Genomic DNA, 27,723 nt, shown 5'->3' with positions numbered 1-27,723 from the left:
TTCCTTCTTTCCTTCCTTCCTTGCGTTAATCAAAGAAGATTTTGTTGACAATGATCAAAAGCAGAAAGTTGCAACCAATTCAGGCAGCGAGCAACTGTGTGTTTCTATTCAGAGCTCGTAAAAAAAATGGATTTTCTTTTAGCGCTCAGATGGATCCCAACTTGCAACAGTTCAGTTGTTTACTCCAAATTCTAATCCTACTTCATATATGCAAAAGCGTCACTTACTCTGAAGCGAAACAATGCCTGAGCAGACCATGGCAATATATAATCACAGCGCGCATTTCTTCTTGCTACAGATAGGGATATGTTGTTGTTTTTTTTTTCTTCTTAAATAATTCAAATCAAAGATGGCATAATCGCTACTAATTGGTTGATTTCAGCAGCGGTTGTCATGGCAACTCCTTTAAAAGACATTTGCGCTACGGAAATGATGCTACTGACACAGCCCCCCCCCCCCCCCCCCCCACACACACACACACACAACCACTTTAACATGTAACCTGTGACCTTTGTGTGAGTAAGAGCCATTTATTTTTGCGTGTGTGCATGAGACCAAAGCTGGTGACATTTGGCACATCAAAGCGTCCACACTCTCATACCAAAAAATCCCGATGCATCTTGAATGGAGCCTTGGGCTCTTATTCTGTACTGTTTTATTGACATCCTATTTATTCTTGTGCAGGAGGCCTAGAAAGAAAAAATATAGAAAAGTATGTGTACAGACACAAGCAAGTCATTAGGAGTGTCTTTTTCCAGAGTGCTTTGCTGTAGTCAAAAAGAGTTTCCGTTTGTTTGTGTTGACGCACCGTTAAATTGCATTGCAGCTTTACTCATCCACGTCCTCTGCAAGTGGAGCAAATAAACTCATGTGCCTGCGTGGCTGCCTGCCTGCCTGCCTGCCTGCGTGGCTGCCTGCCTGCCTGCCCTATGGCAAAACACTTAACCCAGTTGAACATTTCTTCCCCAGAAATTCAGTACTATGTGACAGAGTGCAGTCAGAAGGGTTGTGATGATTTGTAGTAGCTCATTTGGAAGCACTGCCAGCATGAGCGTTGAGCGTGACTGAGAAATGCCATGCCGACGACAGCAGAAGTGCTCATCATAGGGTTTCTTTTCTTCCACATCTCTCATCAATAACAACATTTTCTCTTTGTGTGCTTTGTGTACATAGCATACATTTTGCATGTCGAGGCTGTGCGCTGTCAGAGAGTCTTTTGCACAGCCCTCCAGGCAGACTATGTTCTAGTGTGAGCAGGAGAAGCAGAGGGCAACCGGGAAAAGAAAAAAAAAAAAAAAACTGAGAGAAGATGAGCATCACCACAGATGAGCTCTTTGGCAGTTGCAGACAGTCCTGAGGCATGTGTTGGCTGCCCTGCTCCAACATCTTTCCTCCTTTGGTATCAAGGTTTGCATAACAAATGCAGCATCAAAATAATACGTATCTCTTTTGTGTTTTCTTTCCTCAGGTCCGCAAAGTGGTCACAGACAAAACATCATTATTAAGGTAAGACATCCTTGTATCTGCACGTAGCTAGACTTGGGTGACTGGTTCTCCCTCATCTGAATGATTCTCATCGGTCTACAACTGAGCTTTCAGATTTGTGTTGTAGTTTTTTTTTTTTTCTCTCGTATGTGGAAGACAGTTGAACCCCAATGACACCTGGGGAAGGGGAAACATCTCAATTTATGTTAATCATCATTGGGACCCTGGGAACCCGACTTTGCAGGGTAACCTCACCTCCAATTGATTTAGCTTATCTGCCAGGGGCATAAAGCCCCAAGGCAACTTAGCTTAGCCCCTAGGATGGTTTCGATATACAAGTCCCTCCCTCTGACTGTGGCTTTTTTTATTCCCTCAGAAAGCGTGTCAGAAGCAAAGCACTACAATACAATTTGTTTGTCGTTATGTTGACCTGGTTGTGTTTATCTTGTCCATGTGATTTGCTTGAGCGAGTATATGGTTCATGTGTGTGTGTGTGTGTGTGTGTGTGTGTGTGTGTGTGTGCGTGCGTGTGTGTGCGTGTGTGTGTGTAAATCGTGTGCAAGCTAGGTCAACTAGAAAGGCAATCCAACCTGTGCCATTACATTTCAAGTGAACTCCCTAAAGCTTTCAAAAAAATAGCAAATAAATAAATAAAATACATCAGGGCCAGTCCAAGGGGCACTTTTTTGGTGGAAACATGCGCACAAAATGCTAATCTGTGGCCATTCAATATACTAAATGCGTAGCCCCCCACCGTTGAAGGACAGATGGAGAAGCGAATCGAGAGCTCCTTTCATGAAACTAGTAGGCTCAAGGTAGGACAATGGAACAGTCGATAAAGGTAGAGGACTATACATTTCCCAGTTGGCTGGGAACGGAAGACCAGCAGCACCTGAAGGAGATCCTGGGCAATGGCTGGAGTCTGCTTGGGTGGTGTGGTGTTTATTTTTAGGAAGGGCAAGAAGAAGATCCCGGAGGAGGTGTATCAACATGTTTTGAAGGTTGTCTCCACACACAAACCCAAGTTGCCGTAGAGGGCATGCTGCCAGCACGAGGGCCGGCCGACCGACCGGGTCGATCGCGTACGTTGCTTAAGGCCACTGGAGAAATGTACTAGGTAGTGTACGTGTATTTTTGGAAACAATGACTCTTGTGTTTGATGGGCAACTGGTGGCTCACGGCCTGCGTGCGCTTCTCACCCACAGCGCACAAAGCATTTGTTTCGAGTGAGGAGTCAATGTGTGAATACATTTGTCCTCAAAAAGATGGAGATATAGTACGTAGTATATATAATCAAAGAGTGGATGAAAGTTGATTTTGTCACAACATACACCAAGTGATTTCCTGCACTTTGTTGCTTTGCTGTTCAGCAGTTTTGTGCCATATTAGAATGGGAATGTTTACGCACATGCACATTTTCTGATCTGTTTCTGTCTTAGTGTTTTTTAGCAGGCGGGCAGACAGGCAGGCAGGCAGCCAGCCAGCCAGGCAGGCAGGCAGCAGCAGCAGCAGCAGCAGCAGCAGCAGCAGCAGGAGCAGCAGCAGCAGCAGCAGCAGCAGCAGCAGCAGCGTGCCAGAAGTCGTCAGGAGCGGTGAGGCGGGCCGAAATGATGAGGCGGGCCAGCCATTGGGCCCTGGCTTTCATGTCGTTGCTGCTGTGGCGCCAATCTGCGACAATCGAAGTACCAAACGATCGTAAGTGCGGCGTTAATAAATCATTCGGGGAAAGCTAATCAAGAAAGAAGCGATCAAGAAAGTGTGCGTTATATCCGTTGTTGAGAAGAACGTCTCACCTGCTTTGTGTTTTCTTTCTCTTGGCTCATCGTATGAAAACAACAAACAGGTAAGTTCTCCGTCCCCACCATTTAACACGACCTTGAAGTTGTAGAATGCCAATATTGTAGAATACTTCAATGTGTGTGTGTGTGTGTGTGTTGATTACATATATGACGTAAGTAACATCATTTTTACAATGTGCCCACACTTTGTGTCTGTCTCCCTGGCGCTTTACGTTGGACTAACAGCAAAGATCCTGGCGGACCGTAAGTCTTTTGTGTTGAACGTGTCGATTGTCAGTCTTTCCCACTGGTTTGGTGCGCTTGTTCTCTCCGAGCGAGCCCTCCCTGGCAACAACTGTGGAAGCCATGCTTTGAAATGATGGAGGTCATTCAACATGACAATTTGCATCCCGTTTTAATTTGCATGTATGCTTGTTTGTAGCACAACCAACCATGTGGTGAAAGCATTCAGATGCTTGCCAAGGCACACCGTACAAATTGCATTCTTTGTGGATGACTTTAGCTTCTGCTTAAAAAAGGGAAAAGCATTTCTCACTCTTGATCATTTTGCATGTGTGTGTGTGTGTGTGTGTAGCAATTGAAAGCCCCGAAGGGCTCGGTGAGCTGGAAGCAAATGGCTAAAGACGCGTCGGCTCTGTTTAGTGAGAGGGGGTCGTCTTTACTAAGCCATTAAATATGTATAGTGGAGTGAACACGGTTGGCTGGCCTGGACATGATTGGCTGTGGCTCTACAAGCCATTTTAGACATCATTTGCTATTTTCTTTATTTTGCTGCTAATGAGGATACCGACTGAACCAGAAAAACAATAAGAACAGTAATGAGACGTTAAATGAAGGGCCATCTCGGGACTTGTTTTCATCCACATTTTTTGGAGCAGATATGCATGTGCATGTGCATATGCGTGCGTGCGTGTGTGTATAGAAATGCAACCAACCATGCTTCTGCTTCCTCTCTTTGGTCAGTGAAACAGCCCCCTACTATTACCAAGCAGTCAGTAAAGGATTACATTGTTGACCCCAGAGATAACATCATCATCGAGTGCGAAGCCAAGGGCAACCCGGTGCCAACGTAAGGAATGCACACACACAAACGCAATGTCTCTTACATCACCAGTGGGACTGGACAATGGCACATTGTTTACTTGGAGTCATTTGGCTGTGCGCACACTTGCACATTCGTCCGTCCAAGATTCCGTCCGTCCGTCCGTCCATCCGTCCACCCGTCCACCCGTCCACCCGTCCACCCGTCCGTCCGTCCATCCATCCATCCATCCATCCATCCATCCATCCATCCATCCATCCATCCATCCATCCATCCATCCATCCATCCATCCATCCATCCATCCATCCACCCAACCCATCCACCCAACCCATCCACCCAACCCATCCACCCAACCCATCCACCCATCCACCCATCCATTCTGCCCGCCCTGTTTGGCAATGCGTCTGATTGCAATTAAGGCCAGCACTCGGCCAAGTCGCAATGTGAATTCTTTGATTCGGTGCCTCAGGTTCTCATGGAGAAGGAATGGCAAGTTTTTCAACACTGCAAAAGATCTGCGAGTGACAATGCGCAAACGTTCTGGAACCCTGGAAATCGGATTTCGGAACGGAGGACGGCCGGAAGACTACGAAGGCGAATACCAGTGTTTTGCCACCAATGATCACGGAGTGGCAATGTCCAACAAAATTCTACTCAGGGTCTCGAGTAAGTATAGCGACACACATTCTATGCATCGGGAAATGTTTTCATTTGATTTCATCAGTACATGAGTGCGTACATCTGCAGCGCACACGAGGGGATGAAGAAACATCTCAAATATCACCATTGAAATTTTGCAAAAAATGCTGACGACAGTTTTTTGTTGTTGTTTCTTTTTTTCTTTGCATTTGAACGCACACCCTGGTGATTTTTTTTTTTTTTTAGAGGCACCTCTGTGGCCTAAGGAGGTGCTGGAGCCAGTGGTGGTGAGCGAGGGCTCGTCGCTGGTCCTCCCCTGCAACCCCCCTCCGGGCCTCCCGCCCCCGATCACTTTCTGGATGAGCAGTCGTGAGCAGCGTTTCGACATGACAATACGCACCTTCTGCACACGTGTCACCACAGCAGCAAGATGAATGTGTCTTTGCCCTTTTCCATGTTCCAGTGATGATGCCGATCCGACAGGATAAGCGAGTGTCCATGGGTTTGAACGGAGACATGTACTTTTCCAACGTGGTGGCCCAAGATGCTCAGAACGACTACAGCTGCAGCGCTCGCTTCCTCTTTACGCACACCATCCAGCAGAAGAACCCCTTCACTCTCAAAGTTCTTACCAGTGAGTGCATGAACGGAACAACACGCATGCATGGTTCAAGCCGTGCCGTAAAAGAGACCGCCGGCCGTCATGGAAGAGGGCGAGCCCTTTGTAGAAATAACACATTTGTGAAATTGAATGGGTGAACACCCACACTGACCACCGCTATGGATTGCTGGAAGAAATATCAAATGTCAGCGATCTAATCCTAGTCATTTAATAGCATAATGGTAACCGCTCGCTCTTCTGGATGATGTTCCCATCTCCAGGTGATGACATTATGACATTTATGCTTCGAGCAAAATAAACCTAGACGTATTGTGCTTGGTTTATATGTACTATATGTGCGCATGCTTGTTGGTGTGTTTTCAGATGATCCTTATAATGACACCTCTTACAATGACAGTGACCCATATGGTGGTGAGTCACAAAGTCTGGACAGTGGAGTCTCCTGTCCACTTGTAGCGTCAATCCGTAGTCATGTTTAATTCACCTACTGACATCAGTGTCAATTTAACATTTTAACATTTTTTCAATCCTGTCAAGCAAATACGTATGTCATCGAAGGAATCCTTTCTTTTGTCTTTCTAATACAGACTAACTAACCCATCTGAGATGTTCATTGATGCAGCTAAATGCTAACGCTTTGATCCGACTAAATCCTGTAGCCATTTTCAAAATGCAATTTTCAATGATTCCACATATTGCCTTTGAGGTGGGCTCTTTCTTTTTTTTTTTTTTTTTTTTTTTTTTTTTTAACAACCTATGGATTAAATGCATCCCAAATTCTGTCAAAGATTATTTTCCTTTTTTGGGTGTTTTTACGGAGGACACAAATTCTATATCAGTAGTAATAGTTGTCGTGAGCAGCCAGGGCAGTGTGTAGCGCGCATTATGCCACATTGGTGTAAACGTTCAATTACGTCGTCTGCATAATCATTTTCTTCTTTGTCATGGTATCTTCCGTGGTGGCATTCCAAAGTAATTATTTCCTTGTGCTCGTCAGATATACTCGATCTATAAAAACTGCTCCCATTGAAATATTATTGCCCGTGTAAAAAGCAGCAGCCACTTTCCAATTTGCTTGGGAAACCTAAGAGCGACTTGGATCTTTGTCTCTGTCCCTCCCTACTTCCACGTGACTCGTTTCTTAATGTCTGTAGCTTCTGCAAAAGGCCTGCCTGACGTCAACGGGAAAGCCGATCACGGTTCCCTTTCATTTTGCAAGGAAGGCTTGGCGTGGCAAAGTTGCCAGCTCTAGAAGTTGAAGAAGCACAACAAATGAATGATGTTCTTCATTGTGATGCACGCCACGCTAAAAGAAAAAAGGACAAAACATAGGACAGGTTTGATTGGCTGTCCTTTTCAGGCTTTTAGTGGCAATCTTTGCCTGCCACCTCTGTTCCCTTGGCAAACGTTAAGGAAGACGGACGGCCTTGTCGTTCCAGCTCGGCTTAATGTCTTCCTGTGTTGGAGCCGTTCGCTGGCTGCACTGCCCTCAACGCACTGGATGGAGAAAGTGACAGTCAATGCCTTGCAGAATTGGAATGCAGCCATTCTGAACAAGTTATCGGAATCATAACCTTCCATTGAGTTGCCCCGTACAATAAGCTCAGCGTAGACACTGTGTCTCTTTTAAGCGGTTTACGCTTTGCGTGCCTTTCAATGCCTCCTTTTTCTTCATTCGTAGGCCGTAAAGTTGCTGAGTCCATGCCAACCTTCCTCACACCGTCGGGGAGCGAGAGCTCCAAAATGGTGCTGAGAGACCAGCAACTGCTGCTGGAGTGTATTGCTGCTGGACTGTGAGCTTGCACGCACGCACGCACGCACAATACTACATACAAGACATGTCGTTCCCGTGCGTTGACGCGTGCGCGCGCGTGTCGACCCGCAGCCCCACGCCGACTATCAAATGGTTCAAGAAGGGCGGCGATCTGCCGGCGCAGAAGGTCAAGTTTGAGAATTACAACAAGACCATGAAGATTGTGCCCGTGTCAGAGGAGGACACGGGGGAATACGTCTGCATGGCCACCAATCATTTAGGGGGCGTCCGCCACTCCATTTTTGTTCAAGTGAAAGGTGAGAGCGGCCAGCTGTTAGTATCTGCAAGAGGAACTGCTTGCTGACGTGCCTTTGGGTTCCACAGCGGCTCCTTACTGGCTGGACAAACCGACAAACTTGGTGCTAGCTCCAGAAGCCAATGGCCGCCTGGTGTGTCGGGCCAACGGCAACCCCAAACCCAGCATCCGATGGCTGGTTAACGGCATTCCCATAAACAGTGAGTAGCCTCTGGCCAATTGAAAATATGGCCATCCAATTGACTAATTGTAAGCCGATACATACGTACGTACTCCGTATGACCTTTGATAACAATGGCTTTCTCTTTGCCCCGTCGTCAGGCTCTTTGCCTGACCCGAGTCGCCAACTCATGGGCGACACCATCATCTTCCGCTCGGTGCAGATGGGAAGCAGCGCGGTCTACCAATGCAACGCCTCCAACCAGCACGGTTATCTTCTGGCAAATGCCTTTGTCAGTGTCATCGGTGAGATGGCCATTTTAAAAGCGGAGGCCTTTGTTTGCCCGCTTTCGTTGTTTGAGCGCTTGTCACCGTAAAAAAGGTGGCGTGCGTCCTCATGCGGGTGAGCTGATGCTCTTGGGTGGCCTCGGGAGTCTTTGCGCAAACGATGATGTTGAGAAAGAAAGAAAGAAAGAAAGAAAGAAAGAAAGAAAGAAAGAAAGAAAGAAAGAAAGAAAGAAAGAAAGAAAGAAAGAAAGAAAGAAAGAAAGAAAGAAAGAAAGAGAAAGAAAGAAAGGAAGAAAGAAAGAGAGAAAGAATTACATTCAGTGGGTGGGGAAAGATGTACCAACAGTTTCTTTTCTCCAGACAAATGCTTTTTCTTTTAAATGTGCGATTGGATTGGGAACTTTGGGAATCATTTCTCTCTCCAGATATGCGTCCAAGGATACTTGGGCCAAAAAATCAACTCATCAAAGTCATCGAGAACAACCGCACCTTTCTGGACTGCCCCTTTTTCGGTTCCCCGATTCCAGATTTACGCTGGTAAGCGTGCGGAAAAAGTGGCATTCTGAACCCAACGTCGTGTTCACGTCCAGTAACGTTCATGGCAGGTTTAAGAACGGACAAGGCAGCGGCCTAGACGGCGGACATTACCGCGCTTATATCAACGGCAGCCTGGAGATCCAACGTGCCAGAGCGCAGGACGAGGGCACCTACACCTGCGTGGCCAGCAGCATTCTGGGCATGGCTGAAAACCAGGTCCGCCTGGAGGTCAAAGGTCAGACACAAGGCGTGCAAAAGCCATAGTAGCTTGTGCCTTTTGGAGGCATCAAACCAAATGACTGACTGTTCCTTAGAGCCCAGCCGTATCGTCGGGGCCCCTGAACACCAGTCGGCCATCAGGGGCTCCACGGCTCGTTTCGACTGCAAAGTCAAATCTGATCCCAGCCTGGCTGCCACTGTGACTTGGACCAAGGATGACAAGCCCATCCATCTGGGATGGAGGTAAGCGAGAGAGAGAGAGAAAAAATGTCACGGATGACACGTCACTCATTCTTCAAAGCATAGTCAGTCGTTGTGCGTCTCTTGTACTATCAAGCAGCAATTGGCCACAGGTTGGGAAAATCTTGTATTTAGGTCTTCATTTTCCATCTAGCTTTACTTTCTCCTTTGGATTTTTTTGGACCATTAGGTCCTGAAAATGTTTCATGTTACTATTGTAGCATCATCCGGTATGCTATGTTGTGTGTTATCGCTCGTCTACCAGGCTGAGGAAAGACGAGGAATCGCTGACCGTCCCGAACGTCAACGAGGGGGACGAAGGAACTTACACGTGTACTGTTGAAACCGAGATTGACCGCGACTCGGCCTCGGCTCGTCTCACTGTGTTAGGTACGCACGCGCGCCTACTGGACAGCGGACGGACGGCGTTTAGCTTCCGTTTCGGACGCGACACTCCAGTAAAAGCTCCGCGTGCAGAATAGCAAGAAGACAGACCGACACGCACGCAGGGACTTGCATGCATATCGTGCATGATGCTACTAATCTTACACACTAATTACATTGTATGTTTCTTTTCACTGCACCTAACATGGCGAATTAATCGAGAAATGTTGTTGTATTCTAGTCCAATTGAAATCCTGCTTTTAAACATTTGACACATTTGCATTGATGGTTGCTCTATAGTCCCATGCGGGATATATTTGCAGGAGATATACTATTAAAACACACGCACACACACACACACGCGCACGCACACGTGGTGCTTGTTTGGGTCCAATAGTGCAATCCCATTCCTGGCAATCATTTCAAATCAATTCAAAAGTGTCAAATGTGTCTAACGCGATTGACATTTACTGTGTGTGCACTTGCGTTCTTCATGAGCGGTGGGACTCCTTTGCAAACTCTAACCACTCCACCCATTTCCTGGTCCTTGACCTTACAGAAGAAGCCTCCCTCAACCCCTCACTTTCTAGTGCCTTGCCTCCAGGTAACATACAATTTAGGTCTTGTGTTTCTTTTCGCTCATTGCGCATCTGCCTCTCTAATGATTACAAATACTTCAAATGAACTTTTTTTCAACTTCTGGTGTTCCATACTTTTTTCTTTTACTAAGCATGCCCATGTTCAACTCAGTTCCCTCACACAATACAATAGTTGTTAATTGGTGAAATACTTTGACAGCCATTTTGCTTCTTGTTACAACGCGCACCAACTTTGTTCAAATCAGCTGATACATCACGTACGTAAATCTAGCATACCTGTGTAATGTGCTTTAAGATCTTGTTTCCTTGCAGACCTCCCCGACCCTCCTATGGATCTGGAGCTGTCAGATCCGGCAGCCCGGAGTGTTCGCCTCACCTGGATCCCTGGAAATGACCACAGAAGTCCCGTCACAGGTCACTATGCTACAAACGTGCACACAAATAAAAAAAAAAAACAAAGATAGGAGGTTTTAAAAGGCAGGAAATGTTTGCACACGCACGGTAGAGTTTTTGGTCCAGTTTGTGGAAGACCGCTGGGAGCCAGGAAGATGGCAGGACCTGGCCACCTACCCCGGGGACCTCAACTCGGTCATTCTGCAGCTGGCTCCCTTTGTCAACTACCAGTTCCGAGTTATTGCCATCAACCAGGTGGGCCGGAGTGCGGCCAGCAGACCCTCGCCCAAATACCAAACCAGTAGCGCTGGTGAGTAGCAGCATCCTGATGACTTCCTGCACCTATTACGTACGTATGTGTCATTGTTTGACGCCACGATCCTTTGATTTTACATCAAGCTCCTGACGTTGTACCCAGAGGCCTCCGAGGCTGGGGCTCACAGAAAGACAACATGGAGATCACTTGGGAGGTAAGTGGTGGGCATTGTGATGGAGGAATAGCTACGTAGCTTACGTTCCTGTCATTTTGTTCAGCCCCTGCTCGATCTGGAGAAGAACGGCCCTAATTTGCACTACGCCGTGTGGTGGAGACGCAAAGATTCCGATGCCGAGTGGAGCAATGTGACCACAACGGGGACCAAACATGTTGTCCACAACACACAAACCTATGTCGCCTATGAAATGAAAATCCAGGCCAGGAATGATCTTGGAGCAGGACCAGAGTCCAATGTGGTCATTGGATACTCGGGAGAAGACAGTAAGATAGTTGACGTGCTTGGCTTTCCGTAGACCTGGTGTTTGTTTTTTTTTTTCTAATTGACTTTCTGTTTTCAGGGCCCACCGGCGCTCCGACCGAGCTGCGCGTTTCTAAGGTGGACAGCACCAAAGCAAATGTCCACTGGAAGCCCGTCAAGCCGGAGTCGGTCCGAGGAGAACTCAAGGAGTATAGAGTGAGACGCTTGCGTGGATCCTTTCTTTCTTTCTTTCTTTCTTTCTTTCTTTCTTTCTTTCTTTCTTTCTTTCTTTCTTTCTTTCTTTCTTTCTTTCTTTCTTTCTTTCTTTCTTTCTTTCTTTCTTTCTGTGGCAACTTTCTGTGTTCCATCTTCTAGCTGCACTATTGGCGTGAGGCCAGTCACGTGCCCGCTTTGGCGTTCAGCAAGGAGAACAAGACCAAAGGTTTCTACACCACCGTGGCCGAGCCGTCGGGCATCCTCAGCGACCTGGTGCCCTTTTCGCGCTACAAGATGTTTATGGTTGTGGCCAACAATGGTTACCAAGGTCCGCCCAGCAACACGGTTGAATTCAACACAAAGGAAGGAGGTAACCATTTGAAATGGACACGATATCATCCTAAGAGAATGAATGTCTGTCTGTCTGTCTGTCTGTCTGTATGTCTGTCTGTCCGTCTGTCTTTTTACTGTTCCGTAACTGCGGCATCTTTGTGATGATAACTGCTGTCTCATTTTTGTTGATGCGCAGTGCCCGACGCTCCCAGTTTTTTCAGGATCAAGCGAAGAGGCTTGGATTCCATTCATCTGGAGTGGGACAAACCTCTGGAGCCAAATGGTCTCCTTATTGGATACCAGCTCAAATACCAAACAGGTTGAACACTTTGCTTTTTTTTTTTTTTTTTCTCTCTTGTCAATGTACACTTTGTATTCATCGCACCTTTAAAATCATGTGTCATTTTCCTGATGCATACAAAATGTAAAACAAATAGTGGAATATGAATTAAACGGGCAACAAGGTGAGCGAGGTGAACAAACCACCTTGCGGCACCACAAACCACCTTGCGGCGCCACCTTGCGGCGCCACCTTGCGGCGCCACAAACCACCTTGCGGCTATTTGCCCAGTCACGAGCTCGATACATTGGGCTCCACGGCCAAACATTGCTAAGAGCGAAACATTGGCCGATCGAGAAATGGCTTTCCAGAAGCCCTGATGAGCCATAGACACCTGCCGACAGGTGTACTCATTCTTCAGTCTCCAAAAATGTTGCCTCCAAAATACTATGCCATCTGTTTTTCCGCCAGCCAGCCAGCCAGGCCACTTTCCTGAGTTGTTTTGATTTCTAATTGTACTGGAGCACAGAGCACATTGATTTTCACTTGCTTGTTATTTTTTCCGATGGATTTCTACAATTTGTTTTCTTAGCCAACGGATCGAGAGAGGGCCGACCTCGCGTTGAGACTTTCCTTCCAAACGTGACGGAGTTCACGCTCCGTCTTCCCGATCGCTCCAGCCGCTACAATTTCTACCTGTCGGCGCTCACCCAGGTGGGAGCGGGCGAGGTCTTTGCTGAAGAATCCCCCTTCTTTGGCAACGAAGGTTAGTCTGCTAACCAGCTGCTGCTCTTGAAGAAATGACATGATTCAGTCACAAGCACTGGTGGAAAGCAGGAAGAAGTAGTCTTTCTTTTCTTTGGACCAGACCTTCTCTTGCTCCCCTTTCTCCATGATATGTGGCAAAAAGTGCCTTCATACCTGCATAGAACTAACCATTTTGGCTATTTGTCTTTATTGGCCCAGTATGTAAAACCAAAACAAAAAAAAGCCGTCTTGACAACCTGTCCAAGAAACAGGGACAAATAGCAATGCCTGGCGGCTGGCTCCCTGCTCAGCGACTTTCATAGATGGGGAAAAAGGAGAAGGTGAAAAAGGTAAGGGAGATACATAGATGAGGGTTAGGGGGAAAAAAACTCCGTTCGAGCTTTTAAGGCCCTATGGAGAGGGGCAGCGTATGGAAGGCGGACGGACATTCAGTCCCCGTGACGGAATATTCCTTCAGCTCGGCCATCTCGGATCTGTAACAAAAAGATCATATGCACAGATTGATGATTACAAAGTGCACTTGTGTCTAATCTACGTTAATGGCATGATACGAGTGGTCCTAAAGCGTTTTTGTTGTTGTTGTTTTTTTTCTTTCAAGGAATCCGATGTCATTGATATTTGCATTTTTACATACATACTGCCTACTAGTATGAAGGGAAATGTGTTCTTTTAAGAAGCGCACCGCTTGTAATTCCAACAAATGGGACTGATTTTATAGTGGGAGGAAATATTTCTTCTTTTTTCTCTTTCAAACATCCGTCCCCTCTTCATTGTCCCTTCTTTGTGTTGACAGAAAACTTTACTGATGCTACAGGTCTAGGTAATAGCGAATGAAGAACACGTCTGCCTGTTCCCATCCAGCCAGCACCATCCTCCCTCCCTCCCTCCCTCCCTCCCTGTCTCACTTTCGAGCTGTTCATCTCAGCACATAGCAGCAGTGCAGTCCACAATCTTTTTTTTTTTTTTTCTTTCTTTCTTTCACAACACGTTCAGGGCTTGAAGTTAAAAAAAAAAACACCTACATGTATTTAACATCATTTGCTGTCGCATCACTTTTCATGCAAATATCATGCGTCCATAAATGAAGTGAAATACGATATAGTTAGTATATGCAATTGGCAAGATCCGATTTCCCAGCAGAAGAAATTAACAGCAAACCTTTGGAGGTGCGAGTTTGATGCTTGCAAATTAAGAAAACAGAATACAAGTAAAGACCTTTGTGTACAGAGCTGTAGTCAAGTCGTGGATTCATCTTGATGACTTCCATTTGACATTATGTATCAAAGTCGTCACTAGTTATGACATTGCAAGAATTAACACGAGACTTGGACTGTGCTGCTGTTGATGTTTTTTTCTTTTTTTTTCTTATCTGGAATGTCTCTCAGGCTCTGCCTTCTGATTTGCCTTTCCTTTCTCTTTGCTGGTGTTCTTTGCCATCAGGGATTGAAAAGCCCATTCCTATTTGTACACAACTTTGAGGCTTCATTGCTGCTATTGGTATTCCGTATCCTGGATTTGTTTGTGACTAGTTTGCAAGTGATCCCTGATGGTACACTCTTAGCGCACAAGCTTGCTGTATTGCTACGGCCGCATCTCTTTTCACACGGTTGGTTACTAAACGCAGCTCATAACAGGCATGTCGCTAATGCGAGTGTGCTCGGAATGGAAAGAATGGTCAAATAGTACGTAATGGAATCTCAGCAGTGGACGTGACTGTCTCTCACTGGCTTGATCTCTTTGGTTCTTCCATCCTTCTCCATCACGTCAATTCACGTCATCCGTGGGACATTTGAGCGAACTGACTGCTTTGCATCTGCTCCCAAACACGACAACGTCTTCATTGCTTTTGAGCATGCTTGGAAAAGATGATGATGATGATGATGATGATGATGATGCAAGCATGCACGTAAAAGACAGCTTTGCTTTGGGAGCATCAGTCAGAAAGCTTTGGTGGCTGGAGATGAGCTTAACGTCAAGGTACAGTATGAGTGAACGTGATGAACGCTTTGAGCGCAAGAATTGCGGACACTCGCTTGACCAGAATTGGATTTCAAAAGTCTACACGCGCCTGTTCAAATATTTCTTTTTGTACATAGTCAGTCAATAGACAAACGTTTTGACAGAGCAGCATTATGGCCACTTGCTCAATATCATCATCCGATATTATATGCGTTCTTTATGTGTCAATCTATGTTCACGAGAGCCAACAATAATTGGCATCTCAAAGTGAACATTTGTATGGTTGTAAATGCACAATTCTTGTGAACAAGTGGTCATGGGCTTGAATGTTTGGGCTTCAAATATTGCAGCCTAAGAATGTAATATCTGTGTTTGTCCACTAGGTGGTAGTGGTACCTGATTGTCCGTACTAAATTAGGCGCCCTTACCCGAAAGTAGTTTTGTATTGCTTTGCTTTGCTTTATTTGTCAAAGTGGAATGTTGCATGTTATGTTGTGCGTCTTTAACTGTGTTCTTTCCCTGCTCCTTCTTCCCTTGTAGTTGAGCTTACGGATGCCTCTTTGGTTTCAGCGGTCACTCTTACTCCTCCTCCCCCCACTCCTACAACAATTAGTACCTCGCCTTCTACTCTTCCAATGTCTACAACGATAGCGGCCACTACTCCTACCACCGCTAGTACTACTGCTACTACCAGCATTGAGGCAGACCCTACCACACTACCGTCTGTGCTGGTCATCAACAAGAATATTGATAAGAATGTGTTGGGTACATTTGATGTTTTCTTTGCTTTCTTCGACTTGGCCTTCGCAAACAGTGGAACCTCTCAAGTTGAACATTGTGGGTAGATGGACTAATTTGGATTTGTTTGAAGATGTTTTCCCAAAAGGGCTTTGACTTGAAAGGTTCCACTGTCAATGCTGTGTGTGAAGTGAATTGAAAAGAATGAATGGAAACCTCCCCAATGTGTCACTGATCTTTTTCCCCACTCCAAACTCGGGAGTAAACGTTGCAATTGGTTTGATGGGTTGAAAAATCCTCTGCAATTTGATGACATTAGGGTGAATTTTCAATCCATGAAATCAGGATTTACTCCGAGATTGGAGTGGTCCTGTTATACAAAAGTGTGTAGCATAGGACCGAATAGCCCCCCCCCCCCCCCCCCCCCCCCCCCCCCCACACACACACACACACACACACACACACACAGCCAAAGGGAGCTTTTGGATGCGTGCCACCACTGACCTTTGACCCTTTACCTCAGACACCCATTACGCAGTGGCCCACGGGCGAGAGATCTGGAATGTGACGGTGGAGCATAACAGTAACTACGCTAACGTCAGCTGGAGACACAACTTCCCGGCCGGCAGCAGCGAGTTTGTGCTAGAGTTCACACTGGACAGTAAGAATCCAGATCCAGCCCGAACTTGATCCACTTCAAAGCTTGAATTGACAGCTTGATAAGAGTCAGATGGTTGCCAAAACTCAGCATCATTTAACCCCACTTGTTTGTTGTTGCTCATACTTCAAAGATGAGACGTCATCTTCCTGATGTTTGGAAAAGAAAAAAAAGATAAAACAAACAAAAAAAAGATGGCGGCCTCTGCATGCCTTTCTATTTTAGACTCTCCATCTTTGGCTTTCATCATGTTGTGCAGTGAGATGGGCCATTTTTCCTTCCCTCATTTGCTTTTTTGGAAATCCCAAATTTTGCACGTTTTGCTCTTTGTCAGGAAGACTGTTGCTATTGGATAGCCTTGCACGTACGTACATACACATGGCTGTAAGATCACAAATGAAAGGAGGCACTATACAAAAGCTTGTCGTTGCTTTGTACCAATTGGACAATCTTCCATGGAGCATGGAAGAAGAGCGAGTGAGCGAGCGAGCGAGCGAGCGCATGTATTTTTCATGTCCATCGGCCACGGCTTGAATTCTTAATGCTGTTAGATTGCGAGGAGGAGGAGCACAAGGAAGAGTGGTTGTGGGGGGCTGGGGGTCCAACCGATCTAATGGACTTGCCCAGCCCAGCCCAGCCCAGCCCAGCCCAGCCATCATTCACCACGCGTCAAGGTGCGAGCTAAAAGTCGGGAGTGGCCCTTTTTGGCCAATCTCTTCATCTTGATGTGTGACGGAGCGGAGCGGGTGGGCGGGTCGGCTTGCTAAATTCCGTGTCTTGAGTTTGTTTTGGAGACCTTGTATATCACTTGAGCATTTTTGCGCCTCCAATAATTGCAGCGCATGGCATGGAAATGAACAAGCGGTGCGGCAACACCAAATTTCTCCCTAACCTCCAGCCGTCACACTTATGTAGTATTTCTGTGATGATTTTCACAGTGGACAGCCGTGTGAAAAAATGCATCCGTTATACTTACCGTGTATACTGTACACGTAACACAATAAGGAATTGAAGCTAAAGAATGAGTTATGAGTGAGCAAATGAAAGAATATTCCTCTAAGAGTGCATTTCTTGCTCCTGACAATAAGAATTCATGGATGGTGGCATGTTTTCCTTTGTGTCATTTTGCTTTCACGATGGATTGCGATTGAAAGGAACAATTCTTCGATCTACTGCGTTGTTTGACTTCACCCTTGAAATGGTTGAAAGCATGAAGCATGACATGGCCATCTTGTGCTGCCTTCTCCCTTCCACTCTCTTCTCAAGTATTGAGCAAGTTCTACTACATTGAGGGCTTGCAAACAATGCTTTGCTTTGCTTTGCTTTGCTTTCTTGTTTTTTGTTGTTGGAAACCATGAGAAGAGGCACTTTGGAGAAATGGATTTAGATGTTTATTGCTTAGGCTTGGTTGAACACCTGCTGACACACACTTCCTGGCTCATTGACGAGAAGTTTCAGCAACAAGTCATCTGAGGTTTGCATGTATGCTATTCCAGAGGGGAATCCTCCTGAATGATGATGATGATGATGATGCTGCTGCACATCCCTCAAGTAGTACTGTCATAAATAAATCAGTGTTGATGATGCTTGGTGATTTTCAAAGCCTGGTAGTAAGTGTTAAATGCAACGACCCCCCCCCCCCCCCCCCCCCCCTAGAGTATGATTGGCCCTTTCTTGTGTCTCCAAGGGGACAAGACAATGAAAACTGTACCAGTGAGTCAACAGCCCCCCATTACAGTGGCGGATTTGATGGCGGGTGCCAAGTACCATCTGAGGGTTTACTCCCATGAACTCAGCAACGTCACCAGCAAATCTGTCACCTTTGAGACCAAGCAAGGTGAGGGTTTTGATCGGATCGGATTGATTGATTGGCAGACCCTTGACCTAAGAAGTCTTCTCTTTTATTGTGATCAAGAAGAAGAATCAAAGATACCTGAGCCTGTGTGAAAAGCTATTTGCCCCCTGAACATTGTAACTGGTTGGGGGAACAATAGCTACCAATGAATCTCTGTGGAAAGCTTCCTTTCAGAATCATTTCAATTCTGGAGGCTTTTGGAGCATGAACTGCCTTTTCAATTGGATGCGTACGTGGCTTTGACTATGCCACTCCAAAACCTTCATTTTGATGTTCTTAAGCCAGTCAGAAGTTGGCTTGCCCGTGCTCGTGACCGATCGATCGATCGATCGATCGATCGATCGCCCTAGCTAGCTCGATAGCTAGCTTGCTACTCCTGAGAAGCGTCACTTTTATTTCATTTTTTCCCCCTCTATTTGTGGATAATGGCTCTCTCTGTGGTTCACTGGAGTCTTAATGTTTTAAAAATGGCTTTGTGGCTCTTTGTCTACATGTCACCTACTTTATTTTTCATTTCTTCTTAAATGTCCTTGGATTGTGACATTTTGTTTCAGCTTTTTGGGCTGGCTTCATTTCCTTCGGCAAGTTCTGTGCAAATGATTGATTTATTGGTGTGGAGGTAATCGGTCGTGGGTTTGATCAGTAAAAACAAACTCGGCTACCCCCACAAATGTCATTAGCCACAGCTAATTTGTAATTCAACAATCCGTGCAAGTAGTACTTTTTCATACTGGGCCAGGCAGCTTGAAATGTTTTTTTTTTTTTTGTCCCCTGAACAAATCAAATCACCAACTAAAAGCTTCATTTGACTTGTACTTGGTATATTTGTCCAATGAGCTTAAACAGTAAAGTGGTAGAAATGATGCAATTGGAGAAAAGGGCCAATACTTTTTCACAGCATTGTAGTTGGAACACGTCAACTTCAGCACAGACACAGTCAATGCACTTGATTTGACTGTTACATTTCACTAACGGAAGGTGGTTTCCTTGTTTCCTGTTCTGTTATTCAATTGCGAATTTGTCGCATCAAATCAAGCGAGTGATTTGAAACAGTGTTCTGTCAATAGGGTGACATTTTTCTCCCTATTGGATTTGGTCTGTATCGTAGGTCCCACAAATGAGGTGTTTACTTCACGAGATATTACTGTAGGCTTATGCTACGTATTATTGCTCGTACACAAGCGCTTGTCTTCAGAGGGCCACTGAGATCTTTCTGTGTGCCTGAATCAGAATCAGAATAATAATAATAATAATAATAATGTGAGGGCGAGCCTAAATTGAATCGATTGCGCCGTACTATAAGCTGGAAAGAAAAGCTGATACTGTCTTGCTTTTTCTCCCTTGGCGTACGTGCGTGCGGCGGGCGGCAGCCTATATTGACCAGGTGGACATCGCAACTCAAGGCTGGTTCATCGGCTTGATGTGCGCCATCGCCCTCATCATACTGATCCTTCTCATCGTCTGCTTCATCAAACGGAGTCGTGGAGGCAAATATCCAGGTCAGACTTAACGGAGTAGGCCAAAAATCTACAGGGAGGGGAGGGATTTGTGTCAAAATGCTTGGCGCAAATGCATCCTCCATTTCTACACCTTTTTTCAGACCCACACATACGTTTGTGATTTTCACCTTGTTGTTTTTTTGGGATCCACAAATATTTTTGAAAAATGTAGTATTTGTGGATCTGAAAAAGACTTGATAAATGTTTTTGTGTATTTGTGACACAAATCTCTTCCCGCAAGAATTGCCTTTGAACAATAAACCGGCCAACTGCTAATGGCTAAACAAACGCTGCACAAGCACCTCACAAGCATCTCCCTTGCTTGCCTGCCTGCCTGCCTGCCTGCATGTTTTGGGATGACTTGCTCATTCCCACTTCAGGAATGAACAAAAGTTGTATCAACCCTGCTGAGTATCGTAATAGCAAATGCGCTGATCCAAATCAATTTAGCTGCAGTTGACAGAATAAGATTTGATCATTCTGCCATACTTGCATCTTTGAATACAAACATTGGATTTTGGCAAGCTGTTGTTACTATTCAGAGATACAGTATGTTCAAATTCAATTGCAAAAGTTGAAATATAGCTTCTAAATAGCATGACATTGTTTGAATCAGTATCATCAAAGTACTATGTTCTGTTTCAAAATTCAAAAGTTAAAAATGGTTTGATTCAATTATTTATTAACACATGAATACGCTTCACAGCTACTGTACAATTAACCATGGTTGGAGTGACACAATTAACAATGAAAACATTTCATGAAACATTTATAGTTTGAAATCAAGTTGAAGTCTTTGTAGGTAACTGTAATGTTTTGCAGTTTCTATAATGTCTAGATGGCGCTTGCATGACTGGTTTGCCAAGTGGTCTAGGTAGGTGCTGCTGCGGCTGCGGCTGCGGCTGCGGCTGCGGCTGCGGCTGCTGTTCTATGGAAACTTTTCAACTAACATATGTACTTCTTGAGCTGATTGAGATACTAGAAAAGCAATTTAAAACAACAACAACAACAACATGACCCTTGAAAGGACTTTATTTACTGAACCAGGACCAAATAATGGCAGCAATACTAAATGTATCTGTACATTTCAACAGCTGGCAAAGTAATGTTGGATTATTTTAGGTTTGAATAAAATGACCTTCACGCACAAGTTTATTCATCAAACCAAATAAGAAGCTTTGAAATGGTCAAAAAAGCATGTCGCTAAATATTTTTGTGGCCTAACACACGTTTGTGCTTTTTTTTTCAGTTCGAGAGAAAAAAGATCTTCCTTTGGACTCTGTCGATCACAAAGACCCGGACGGATCCTTTGAATACCAGTAAGTGGTAGCAAATCTGCTCACATTCACTCATGGACTTTCCCTCGTAAAACAAACATGTACAATGCAATACAGCACTACGCAATATAAATGGTTTTTGTTTTGAAGTCGAAGAAGAGCAAAACCTGGAAAGGCTTCAAGCAAAAGGAAGTGCCTTCAAATGAGCGCGTTCACAATTTCAAAAATGCGTTGCGTTCACTTCCCAGAATATGAACGAGTTCATGAACTTTTGTTCAGCGGTGGTTCTGAAACTTTTTGTGACCTAGTTCCCCCCACCCCCCAAACTGGAGACTTAAAAAGTGTAGATCTGAAGCTATTTGAATTGGACCATATGTATGTATGAAATGTATCATGTTGTCTTTTGCTCCTTTCAGGTTCCACTGATTGCTGAGGCATCATTCTTCTAAAAGAACAATGACTAATGCCCACAATTTGTCTAAAATGTCTTTGACGTTGCATGCTAACTATACTTACATTGCCTTGCCTATTTTTTAATTCTACATGATTTAGACTACCGACTGTAATAATCAACACAATGTAGCATAAACCAATTTATAAAACTTGATCTAGTCATATTTGTTTCATAATGCATCAAATCTCCAAAAGTTATTTACGTAAATGAGTACTTTGACTGCCTTTTTGCTTTTGAAGTAATACATCTATCTCACTTTTGCTGGGAAGCTAATGCTATGGAAGCCTGCAGAGGCAGGTGACTAAATGGAGGTTCCTCATTCCTTCCAATGGGCTGCATTGCTGTGGGCAACCTTTTTGACGCCAATTCTGTGGTCGTGCCTCTTCATCCATCCGTCCATCCCCCATGTGTTTGCTCTTTCCTCCGTTCACGTTAACTCTTTACTCCTTTCTTGCCCTCGCATCACAACTTGTCTCTCACATATGCTGAAATGACTCATCACTGCCTGACAGGAACCAAAACAAGAACAGGTACTTTGGTTATGCCAAGGCATCTTTCCTGGCACTCTGCATGTCCAGGATTTGGGGTGACTAACATTTGACAGACTCAAGAAAGCATCGTTTGCTTTCTGATCAGTGCCGCCCGCCGTCCTTCCTTGTTATTGCTCTTTTGAGCAGGCAAGACAAGAGAAGCTTTCGTTGCCACAAGCTCAACTCTTGACTCTCGTCTTTTACGCGATGGAGTCCATGTATATTGTAATACGTCACCACCTATGTTATATTTCCATCGACTTTGTGATATTTCTCACCTTTGCTCTTTTAGTTGCATCAGCATTAGTCGTGGAGTGGAGTGGAGTGGAGTGTATAATCCCTAGTCGCTTGGATTGAGCTCGGTGGTCTGTATTTGCGGAATTGTGTTTCCTGTCAAGGAATATTTTCTGCTATTGGTTGCTATTTAAAAGTATAACATGCAAACTGACAAGATCAGAGGGAGAGCCAGATGTCAATATTTTATTTGGAAGTCCCTCCCCCACAAAGAGAGAGTGACACAGAGAGAGAGACAGAGAGAGAGAGAGAGCGAGAGCGAGAGAGAGCGAGAGAGAGAGAGAGAGCATGTTGTCAGCACGTCTCCATCCAGTCAAAGTTTCTGGGTTTGTCCCAGACCTTTCTGTGTGGAATTTGCATGTTCTTCCCGTGCTTGCATGGGTTGTCCTCCGGTTCCCCCTTACATTCCAAAATTATGCATGGCAAATGAATTGAATCATGGAAATCCCTGTCAGTGTGAATGGGATTTTGACTGACTAGCGACCACATTGTATCTTGCCTCCTGGCCAAAGTCAGTGGATGACAGTATATGCTGTATTCATAAAGGGTAAATATGAAAATCTCTAGATCACACAATTTTTCATCCTGAATACAGTGCGTGCGTGCGTGCGTGCGTGCGTGTATTTTTTGTTTTGTGGTTACTTTTTTCACATTTGTGATTCATTCATTATCCGTGTACAGCTGAAGCTCAATTTTACGCGCTTCCATTCTACGCGACTTTCTAACACAGTTTGGTCACGGACCCCAATTTATTTTTGTCGTAAAATCTCTTTTAATATGAATGTCAACAGACCTGGAAGTAGGGGGGAGCATTTACACTGACGTGGGCGAACGGACCCCTTAGCTGCCCAACAACATGCCTGACGTAAATTAACGTGACAAAGGAGCCCTTCGGCTGCCTAAAACATGCCTTTCTCAAAAACCAAGACTTTCTCTCAAGATTCTCTTTTGGGGTTAGCGCAATTCCGCGTAAAATCGAGCTGTAGCTGTATTTAGTCTTTAAAACTAACAAGACTATTTTTAAGGTAATACTTGCACAAGCGTGCATGTCGAAAAACGATTCAGAACCGACCGTGTTCATATTAATGAGCTGTATATGAGATTTCCGTGGCCTGGCCTGGCCTGGCCTGGCCTGGCCTGGCCTGGCCTGGCCTGGCCTGGCCTCGCTGCCTCCTTGAAAGTGAAGTGTTAAAAGACCATGGAAAGAGAAAAATAATCGCCTGCTTCTCTTTGACTTGCAGCAGCGACGAGGACAACAAGCCTCTTCAAGGTAGCCAAACATCACTGGAGGGCAACGTGAAGGAGAGCGACGACAGCCTGGTGGACTACGGAGAAGGCGGCGACGGGCAGTTCAACGAGGACGGCTCTTTCATCGGCCAGTACACGGTAAAGAAGGACAAGGACGAGACTGAAGGCAACGAAAGCTCGGAAGCCACCTCGCCTGTCAATGCCATCTACTCCCTGGCGTAGTGCAACCTTTTAGACTCACTCGCTCACACGGCCTAGCGCACAGGTGAAGGAAGACTCCATATGAATACGTAGTATATGCGACTGTGAGCTATCAGCTCATGCCTTTATTTTCCATTTCCACAACTTGGAGAAGAAATGTGGTCGGTTTGCTTTTGTGCTCAGCCAGCCTGGCTGGCTGGCTGGCTGGGTGGCTGGCTGGCTGGCTGGCTGGCTGGCTGGCTGGCTGGCTGGCTGGCTGGCTGGCTGGCTGGCTGGCTGGCTGGCTGGCTGGCTGGCTGGCTGGCTGGCTGGCTGGCTGGCTGGCTGCCCTTTCTCCACACAGACTTGAGTGTGCCTTCGGGGTAGCTTTCAGCGGCCTTCAAAAGCGCTTTTTTTTTTTTTTTTTTTTTTTCCCCATGAGTACTAGGTTCAACGGCATATCAGCCTACAAGCGTCAAACTCGGCAGGATGCTAGCAGATATGTTTATCATATTGATACATATACACAAAGAAAGATTGGAATTTTCCACCGCTGGTAGATGTCTCATTCAATCTTAATGAATGCTGTACACAATTTAGCGCCCCGTCCATCCGTCCGTCCGTCCGTCCGTCCGTCCGTCCGTCCGTCCGTCCGTCCATCCATCTATCTCGCTATGCACTACTAGCATGCCACTTCACATTGCTTGATATCTGCACGTGTTGTTTTTGATCCCAGCTGCAGGGTATATGACACATGCTTCTAATCACTTTGCCTTTTACACTGTGGTAGAATTGCTTTTCTTACCTCAGAGTGCAGATGTCCAATATGGTAACCGCGTGAAGAAAAAAGCCATATCTGCTATAGCAGCTCTGACAGTGTACGTTGCTAATGTGTCCCATTTGTACAAAAACAACTCGTTTTGTAGCACGGGAGTAGCTCAACAGAAGAAACGTTTGGAAGGCGTCAAAGAGTTACTTTTGCTCGAGGAACACCAGAAGACAAAAAGCTGCTGCAAGCTGACTGATGGATGCGGTATAGTAAGGTGTAGTATACTACATGATGATGACCATTGGTTTTTATTCACATTTTATTTCACACATTTTATACCAACACTGCAACATCTATTTAGCATCATAATCTCATAATAGAGTGAATAGATATTCTATATTATAGCCTACTACTTTTTCAAAAATATTTTCTTATTGGTGACAGCAGCAAAGTTGCCCATTTGTTTTTAGCTCCAATAAATTCCCCAAAAAGATGAAGTCATGCACGCATGCAGTTTCATTGTAGGGCAAAAATGCAGCCGTATGCTCGCCATTGCTTCTTCCTCACTCTTGCTTGCGTTTCGTTTCAAGCAACACGGCAATGTTTACATAGTAGTATCATTCCCCAAACAGAACGAAGCATTCTTTGTTCATTGCTGTGCTGGGCTGGGCCCGTTGAATAGTTGGAAGTGCTGAGTTTGGAGCAGACGCTGCTACATTGAAGTAGCCACAGAACCATAGTAGTACACATACCAAGGCAAACCGGAATGCTTTTTCTTCTTCTTTCCAATTTGCAAACACACCACGAGTAGCATCGTGAGTGTACAACGATGCTGTTGCTGATCATAATTGCAAGAGTCGACGGAAGAGGAATAGTATCGCGTCGTCGCTCTCTTCGGTCAAAATTGGCTTTGTCGACACTTTTGCGCATTGAAGTTTTCAAAACGTATAGCATGAGAAAACCTTCCATTGGTCACATAACGTGGAAATGTTACGGTGCTCTTTTTGGAAGGAAGAAACGCACTGTATGTATGTACGTATGCCTGCCTGCCTGCCTGCCTGCAATTCTAATTCTGACGCCACTGCTTGACTTTTTGCATTCATTCAGTCCAGCACAATTCAATTGAGCACAAGAGAAGTAGTGCTAATAGATCCAATCGATTTCCATTTGACTTCAGTTCACGACTGGAGTTCATATTTTATCTGACAGATTTATTTGATATTGTATTTATTGCTTTATGTGGATCCTGTTAATTCATTCATACCAATAGGTAATCACGTATCTAATAAATGTGACACAAACATTTTTGACCCCTTTGTTGTTTTATGTGACCAGTAGCCCAAATGTTTGCAAAATAACTTCTTGTTCATTATAACACGTACGTAAGTGTAACATGTTCAATACGAATTGTGTTGTCGTACATGAGAAAAGCTTTTCTTGTACCCATCTTGTATTACTCTTATGATTCACATTTATGTCCGTCCGCATCAAAACAAAATGCTGTTTGCAATTTATCTGTCACATACTACGTATTATGTACATTAGCATCCCGAAAACAAAACCGCCTGTTGTAAATATTGAAATGTTTAAGCCCCAAATTCTGCTCTATCCAACAAACAGATAAGCCTCACTCATTTGAAAATGTTATGTAGCTTTGACTAACGTTTGCACTGTGGAACCAAATTCACGGCCCACTTCATCTCACTCGTTGCTTTGACTTTGTAGTAATGTGCTGTTCATTGGGGCTTTGGACTTCATACGTAACTGTTGTTCAACCATGCATTTTGCTCAAACTCATTTCCTTTTCAGTGCCACTCTTATTCCCATTGCATAAGCTAACCTGAAATTGTAGTGGCCCAAACAGAAGAAAAGTTCACACCAAGTCGACTTGCAAAGTAAATATTTAGCGCACTCCTTTTCACTATATCACTGATAAATAAATGGGCTGCAGGGTGAAGCAGACGCATGATGGAATTATTCTCACTTATTCACTCTACCGGATTTCACCATCAAATGTCATACAATGACCATTTCTGTCTTATGAATAGCAGATTAGCGCTTTAGCTGTTCACAATGGGTATTTTTGCAAGACAAACGTTTTTCAGACTGGAATTAGGTTTGAATTTCCTGAGCTCGCATCAAGCGCGTTGGCGTGTTTCTCTGAGAAAGCAAAAGCATTCACGCAAAGAAAGGCGTGTTCAATTCCATTTTTTGCTAGGGGGGGCTTCAGGTAGCAGTAGTGATTAGAAACTCAAAATCCCGCAGAGTGCAGGACTGGTCCAATTTGAAATAATGAATGATGTCATCCTTGGAACAAAAACACTGATTGCCATCGTCCTGAGCTCGGAATGAAAGCCCTGGCTCCGATTCAAAGTGCAAATACTTCAGCAGCTTACTGAGAAAAGGAAATAGTCACAACCATAGCTCATAGAAAGGCAACTGGCAAGAGAGAAACAATCATCCATTCTGACTTTTCTTTGTCATTTAGTTGCGCTCATTTTCCTTTCCTGCAGTGTCTCTTTCTTTCTCGCTCTCTCTGTCTCTCTCTCTCTCTCTCTCTCATGGGGGGGGGTCAATGTGCCATTGTCCACTGTGCTTTACTTCATTTCTGCGAACAATAGAACATTTGCAACGTCATTGTTTTCAGCCTCTTTGGCTTTTCTGCAATGAATTATCTTTTTGATGATGCTCTTCGGAGCACTGAGTCCAAATCTTGTTTTGACATGCAATTAACGGCTTTTGAAAGAAACATCGACTTAATAATAAAAATTTAAAGAAGTCAAACATGTAGTCACCATGTACGCGTGCGTGTATGATGCGATGTTGCAACTTCTGCTAGCCAAGCCCTCTTTATAGTAAAGCTATATTCTTTTCTCTACCTTCTGACTTCTGGTCTTTTGTCCAAGTCGTTCATTCCAAATAAGTGTGTGTGTGTTGCATGCTATATATTTTTATTTTATTAGTATGAAGTGTAGTTACACATCCTTTACAGTAGGTGGCAGTGGCACTCGTCTTTTTTTATAGATGCACTTCAAATTGTTGGCGTTACAGACTGAACAACTCTGGTAATAAGCTTATTCTTTGTTCTATATTTCTTTCTTTTGTTTGTTTTCTTTCAAATGGCCATTACAAGCGATTTTAAACTTTCCACTGTTATGATAGATTCTATATTACCTTTGGCTCAATGGTGATCTCATTTCTCATGAAATAGTCAAATTCCACCTCCTCACCCCCCCTTTCATGACACCATCCAATAGCTGGTTGCTGTTGCTTCACGCAACACCCACCCACAAAACAGTAATGAACAGTGATAGCAGTGATAAAAACTAGGATGGTGAATAAGTGTAGAGCATCAATACACACACGCACACACACACACACGCACATAATTAAAAGGATTTTTTATTAGCACTGAAGTGGTCATAGATTGTATTTTTATTTGCTGTCTTAGTCAGT

At 44.7% G+C, this 27,723-nt stretch overlaps 1 protein-coding gene across 23 annotated transcripts in view; it reads left to right on the top strand.

Moving 5' to 3' along the window:
- nfasca (neurofascin homolog (chicken) a) overlaps positions 1-27,145 on the top strand; it is a 42,922-nt gene extending 15,777 nt beyond the window's left edge. For 3 of the 23 annotated variants that reach the window (XM_049733022.2, XM_068652451.1, XM_049733021.2), the window contains 33 exons: positions 1,469-1,506; positions 2,925-3,180; positions 3,510-3,527; positions 4,248-4,353; positions 4,796-4,992; positions 5,212-5,334; positions 5,429-5,599; positions 5,951-5,998; positions 7,269-7,380; positions 7,473-7,657; positions 7,725-7,856; positions 7,978-8,121; positions 8,529-8,640; positions 8,709-8,875; positions 8,955-9,102; positions 9,365-9,489; positions 10,043-10,087; positions 10,395-10,496; positions 10,588-10,785; positions 10,875-10,945; positions 11,010-11,232; positions 11,310-11,425; positions 11,585-11,795; positions 11,955-12,077; positions 12,631-12,804; positions 13,600-13,626; positions 15,306-15,530; positions 16,027-16,164; positions 17,849-17,998; positions 19,387-19,515; positions 20,765-20,834; positions 21,759-21,776; positions 23,312-27,145. In XM_049733022.2, the coding sequence (XP_049588979.1) occupies positions 3,093-3,180; positions 3,510-3,527; positions 4,248-4,353; positions 4,796-4,992; positions 5,212-5,334; positions 5,429-5,599; positions 5,951-5,998; positions 7,269-7,380; positions 7,473-7,657; positions 7,725-7,856; positions 7,978-8,121; positions 8,529-8,640; positions 8,709-8,875; positions 8,955-9,102; positions 9,365-9,489; positions 10,043-10,087; positions 10,395-10,496; positions 10,588-10,785; positions 10,875-10,945; positions 11,010-11,232; positions 11,310-11,425; positions 11,585-11,795; positions 11,955-12,077; positions 12,631-12,804; positions 13,600-13,626; positions 15,306-15,530; positions 16,027-16,164; positions 17,849-17,998; positions 19,387-19,515; positions 20,765-20,834; positions 21,759-21,776; positions 23,312-23,540 (4,125 nt within the window). In that variant the 5' untranslated portion in view covers positions 1,469-1,506; positions 2,925-3,092 and the 3' untranslated portion in view covers positions 23,541-27,145. Of the gene's footprint in view, positions 1-1,468; positions 1,507-2,924; positions 3,181-3,509; positions 3,528-4,247; positions 4,354-4,795; positions 4,993-5,211; positions 5,335-5,428; positions 5,600-5,950; positions 5,999-7,268; positions 7,381-7,472; positions 7,658-7,724; positions 7,857-7,977; positions 8,122-8,528; positions 8,641-8,708; positions 8,876-8,954; positions 9,103-9,364; positions 9,490-10,042; positions 10,088-10,394; positions 10,497-10,587; positions 10,786-10,874; positions 10,946-11,009; positions 11,233-11,309; positions 11,426-11,584; positions 11,796-11,954; positions 12,078-12,630; positions 12,805-13,599; positions 13,627-15,305; positions 15,531-16,026; positions 16,165-17,848; positions 17,999-19,386; positions 19,516-20,337; positions 20,390-20,764; positions 20,835-21,208; positions 21,408-21,758; positions 22,618-23,311 lie in introns of those variants that run through there. The other 20 variants (XM_068652453.1, XR_007484531.2, XM_049733025.2 and 17 more) reach the window with 20 other exon arrangements.
- The last annotated feature ends 578 nt before the right edge of the window (positions 27,146-27,723 follow it).

The sequence above is a fragment of the Syngnathus scovelli genome, chromosome 11 (assembly GCF_024217435.2).
Source record: "Syngnathus scovelli strain Florida chromosome 11, RoL_Ssco_1.2, whole genome shotgun sequence".
Classification (NCBI taxonomy): Eukaryota; Metazoa; Chordata; class Actinopteri; order Syngnathiformes; family Syngnathidae; genus Syngnathus; species Syngnathus scovelli.
This window is presented reverse-complemented; position numbering and strand designations above follow the sequence as displayed.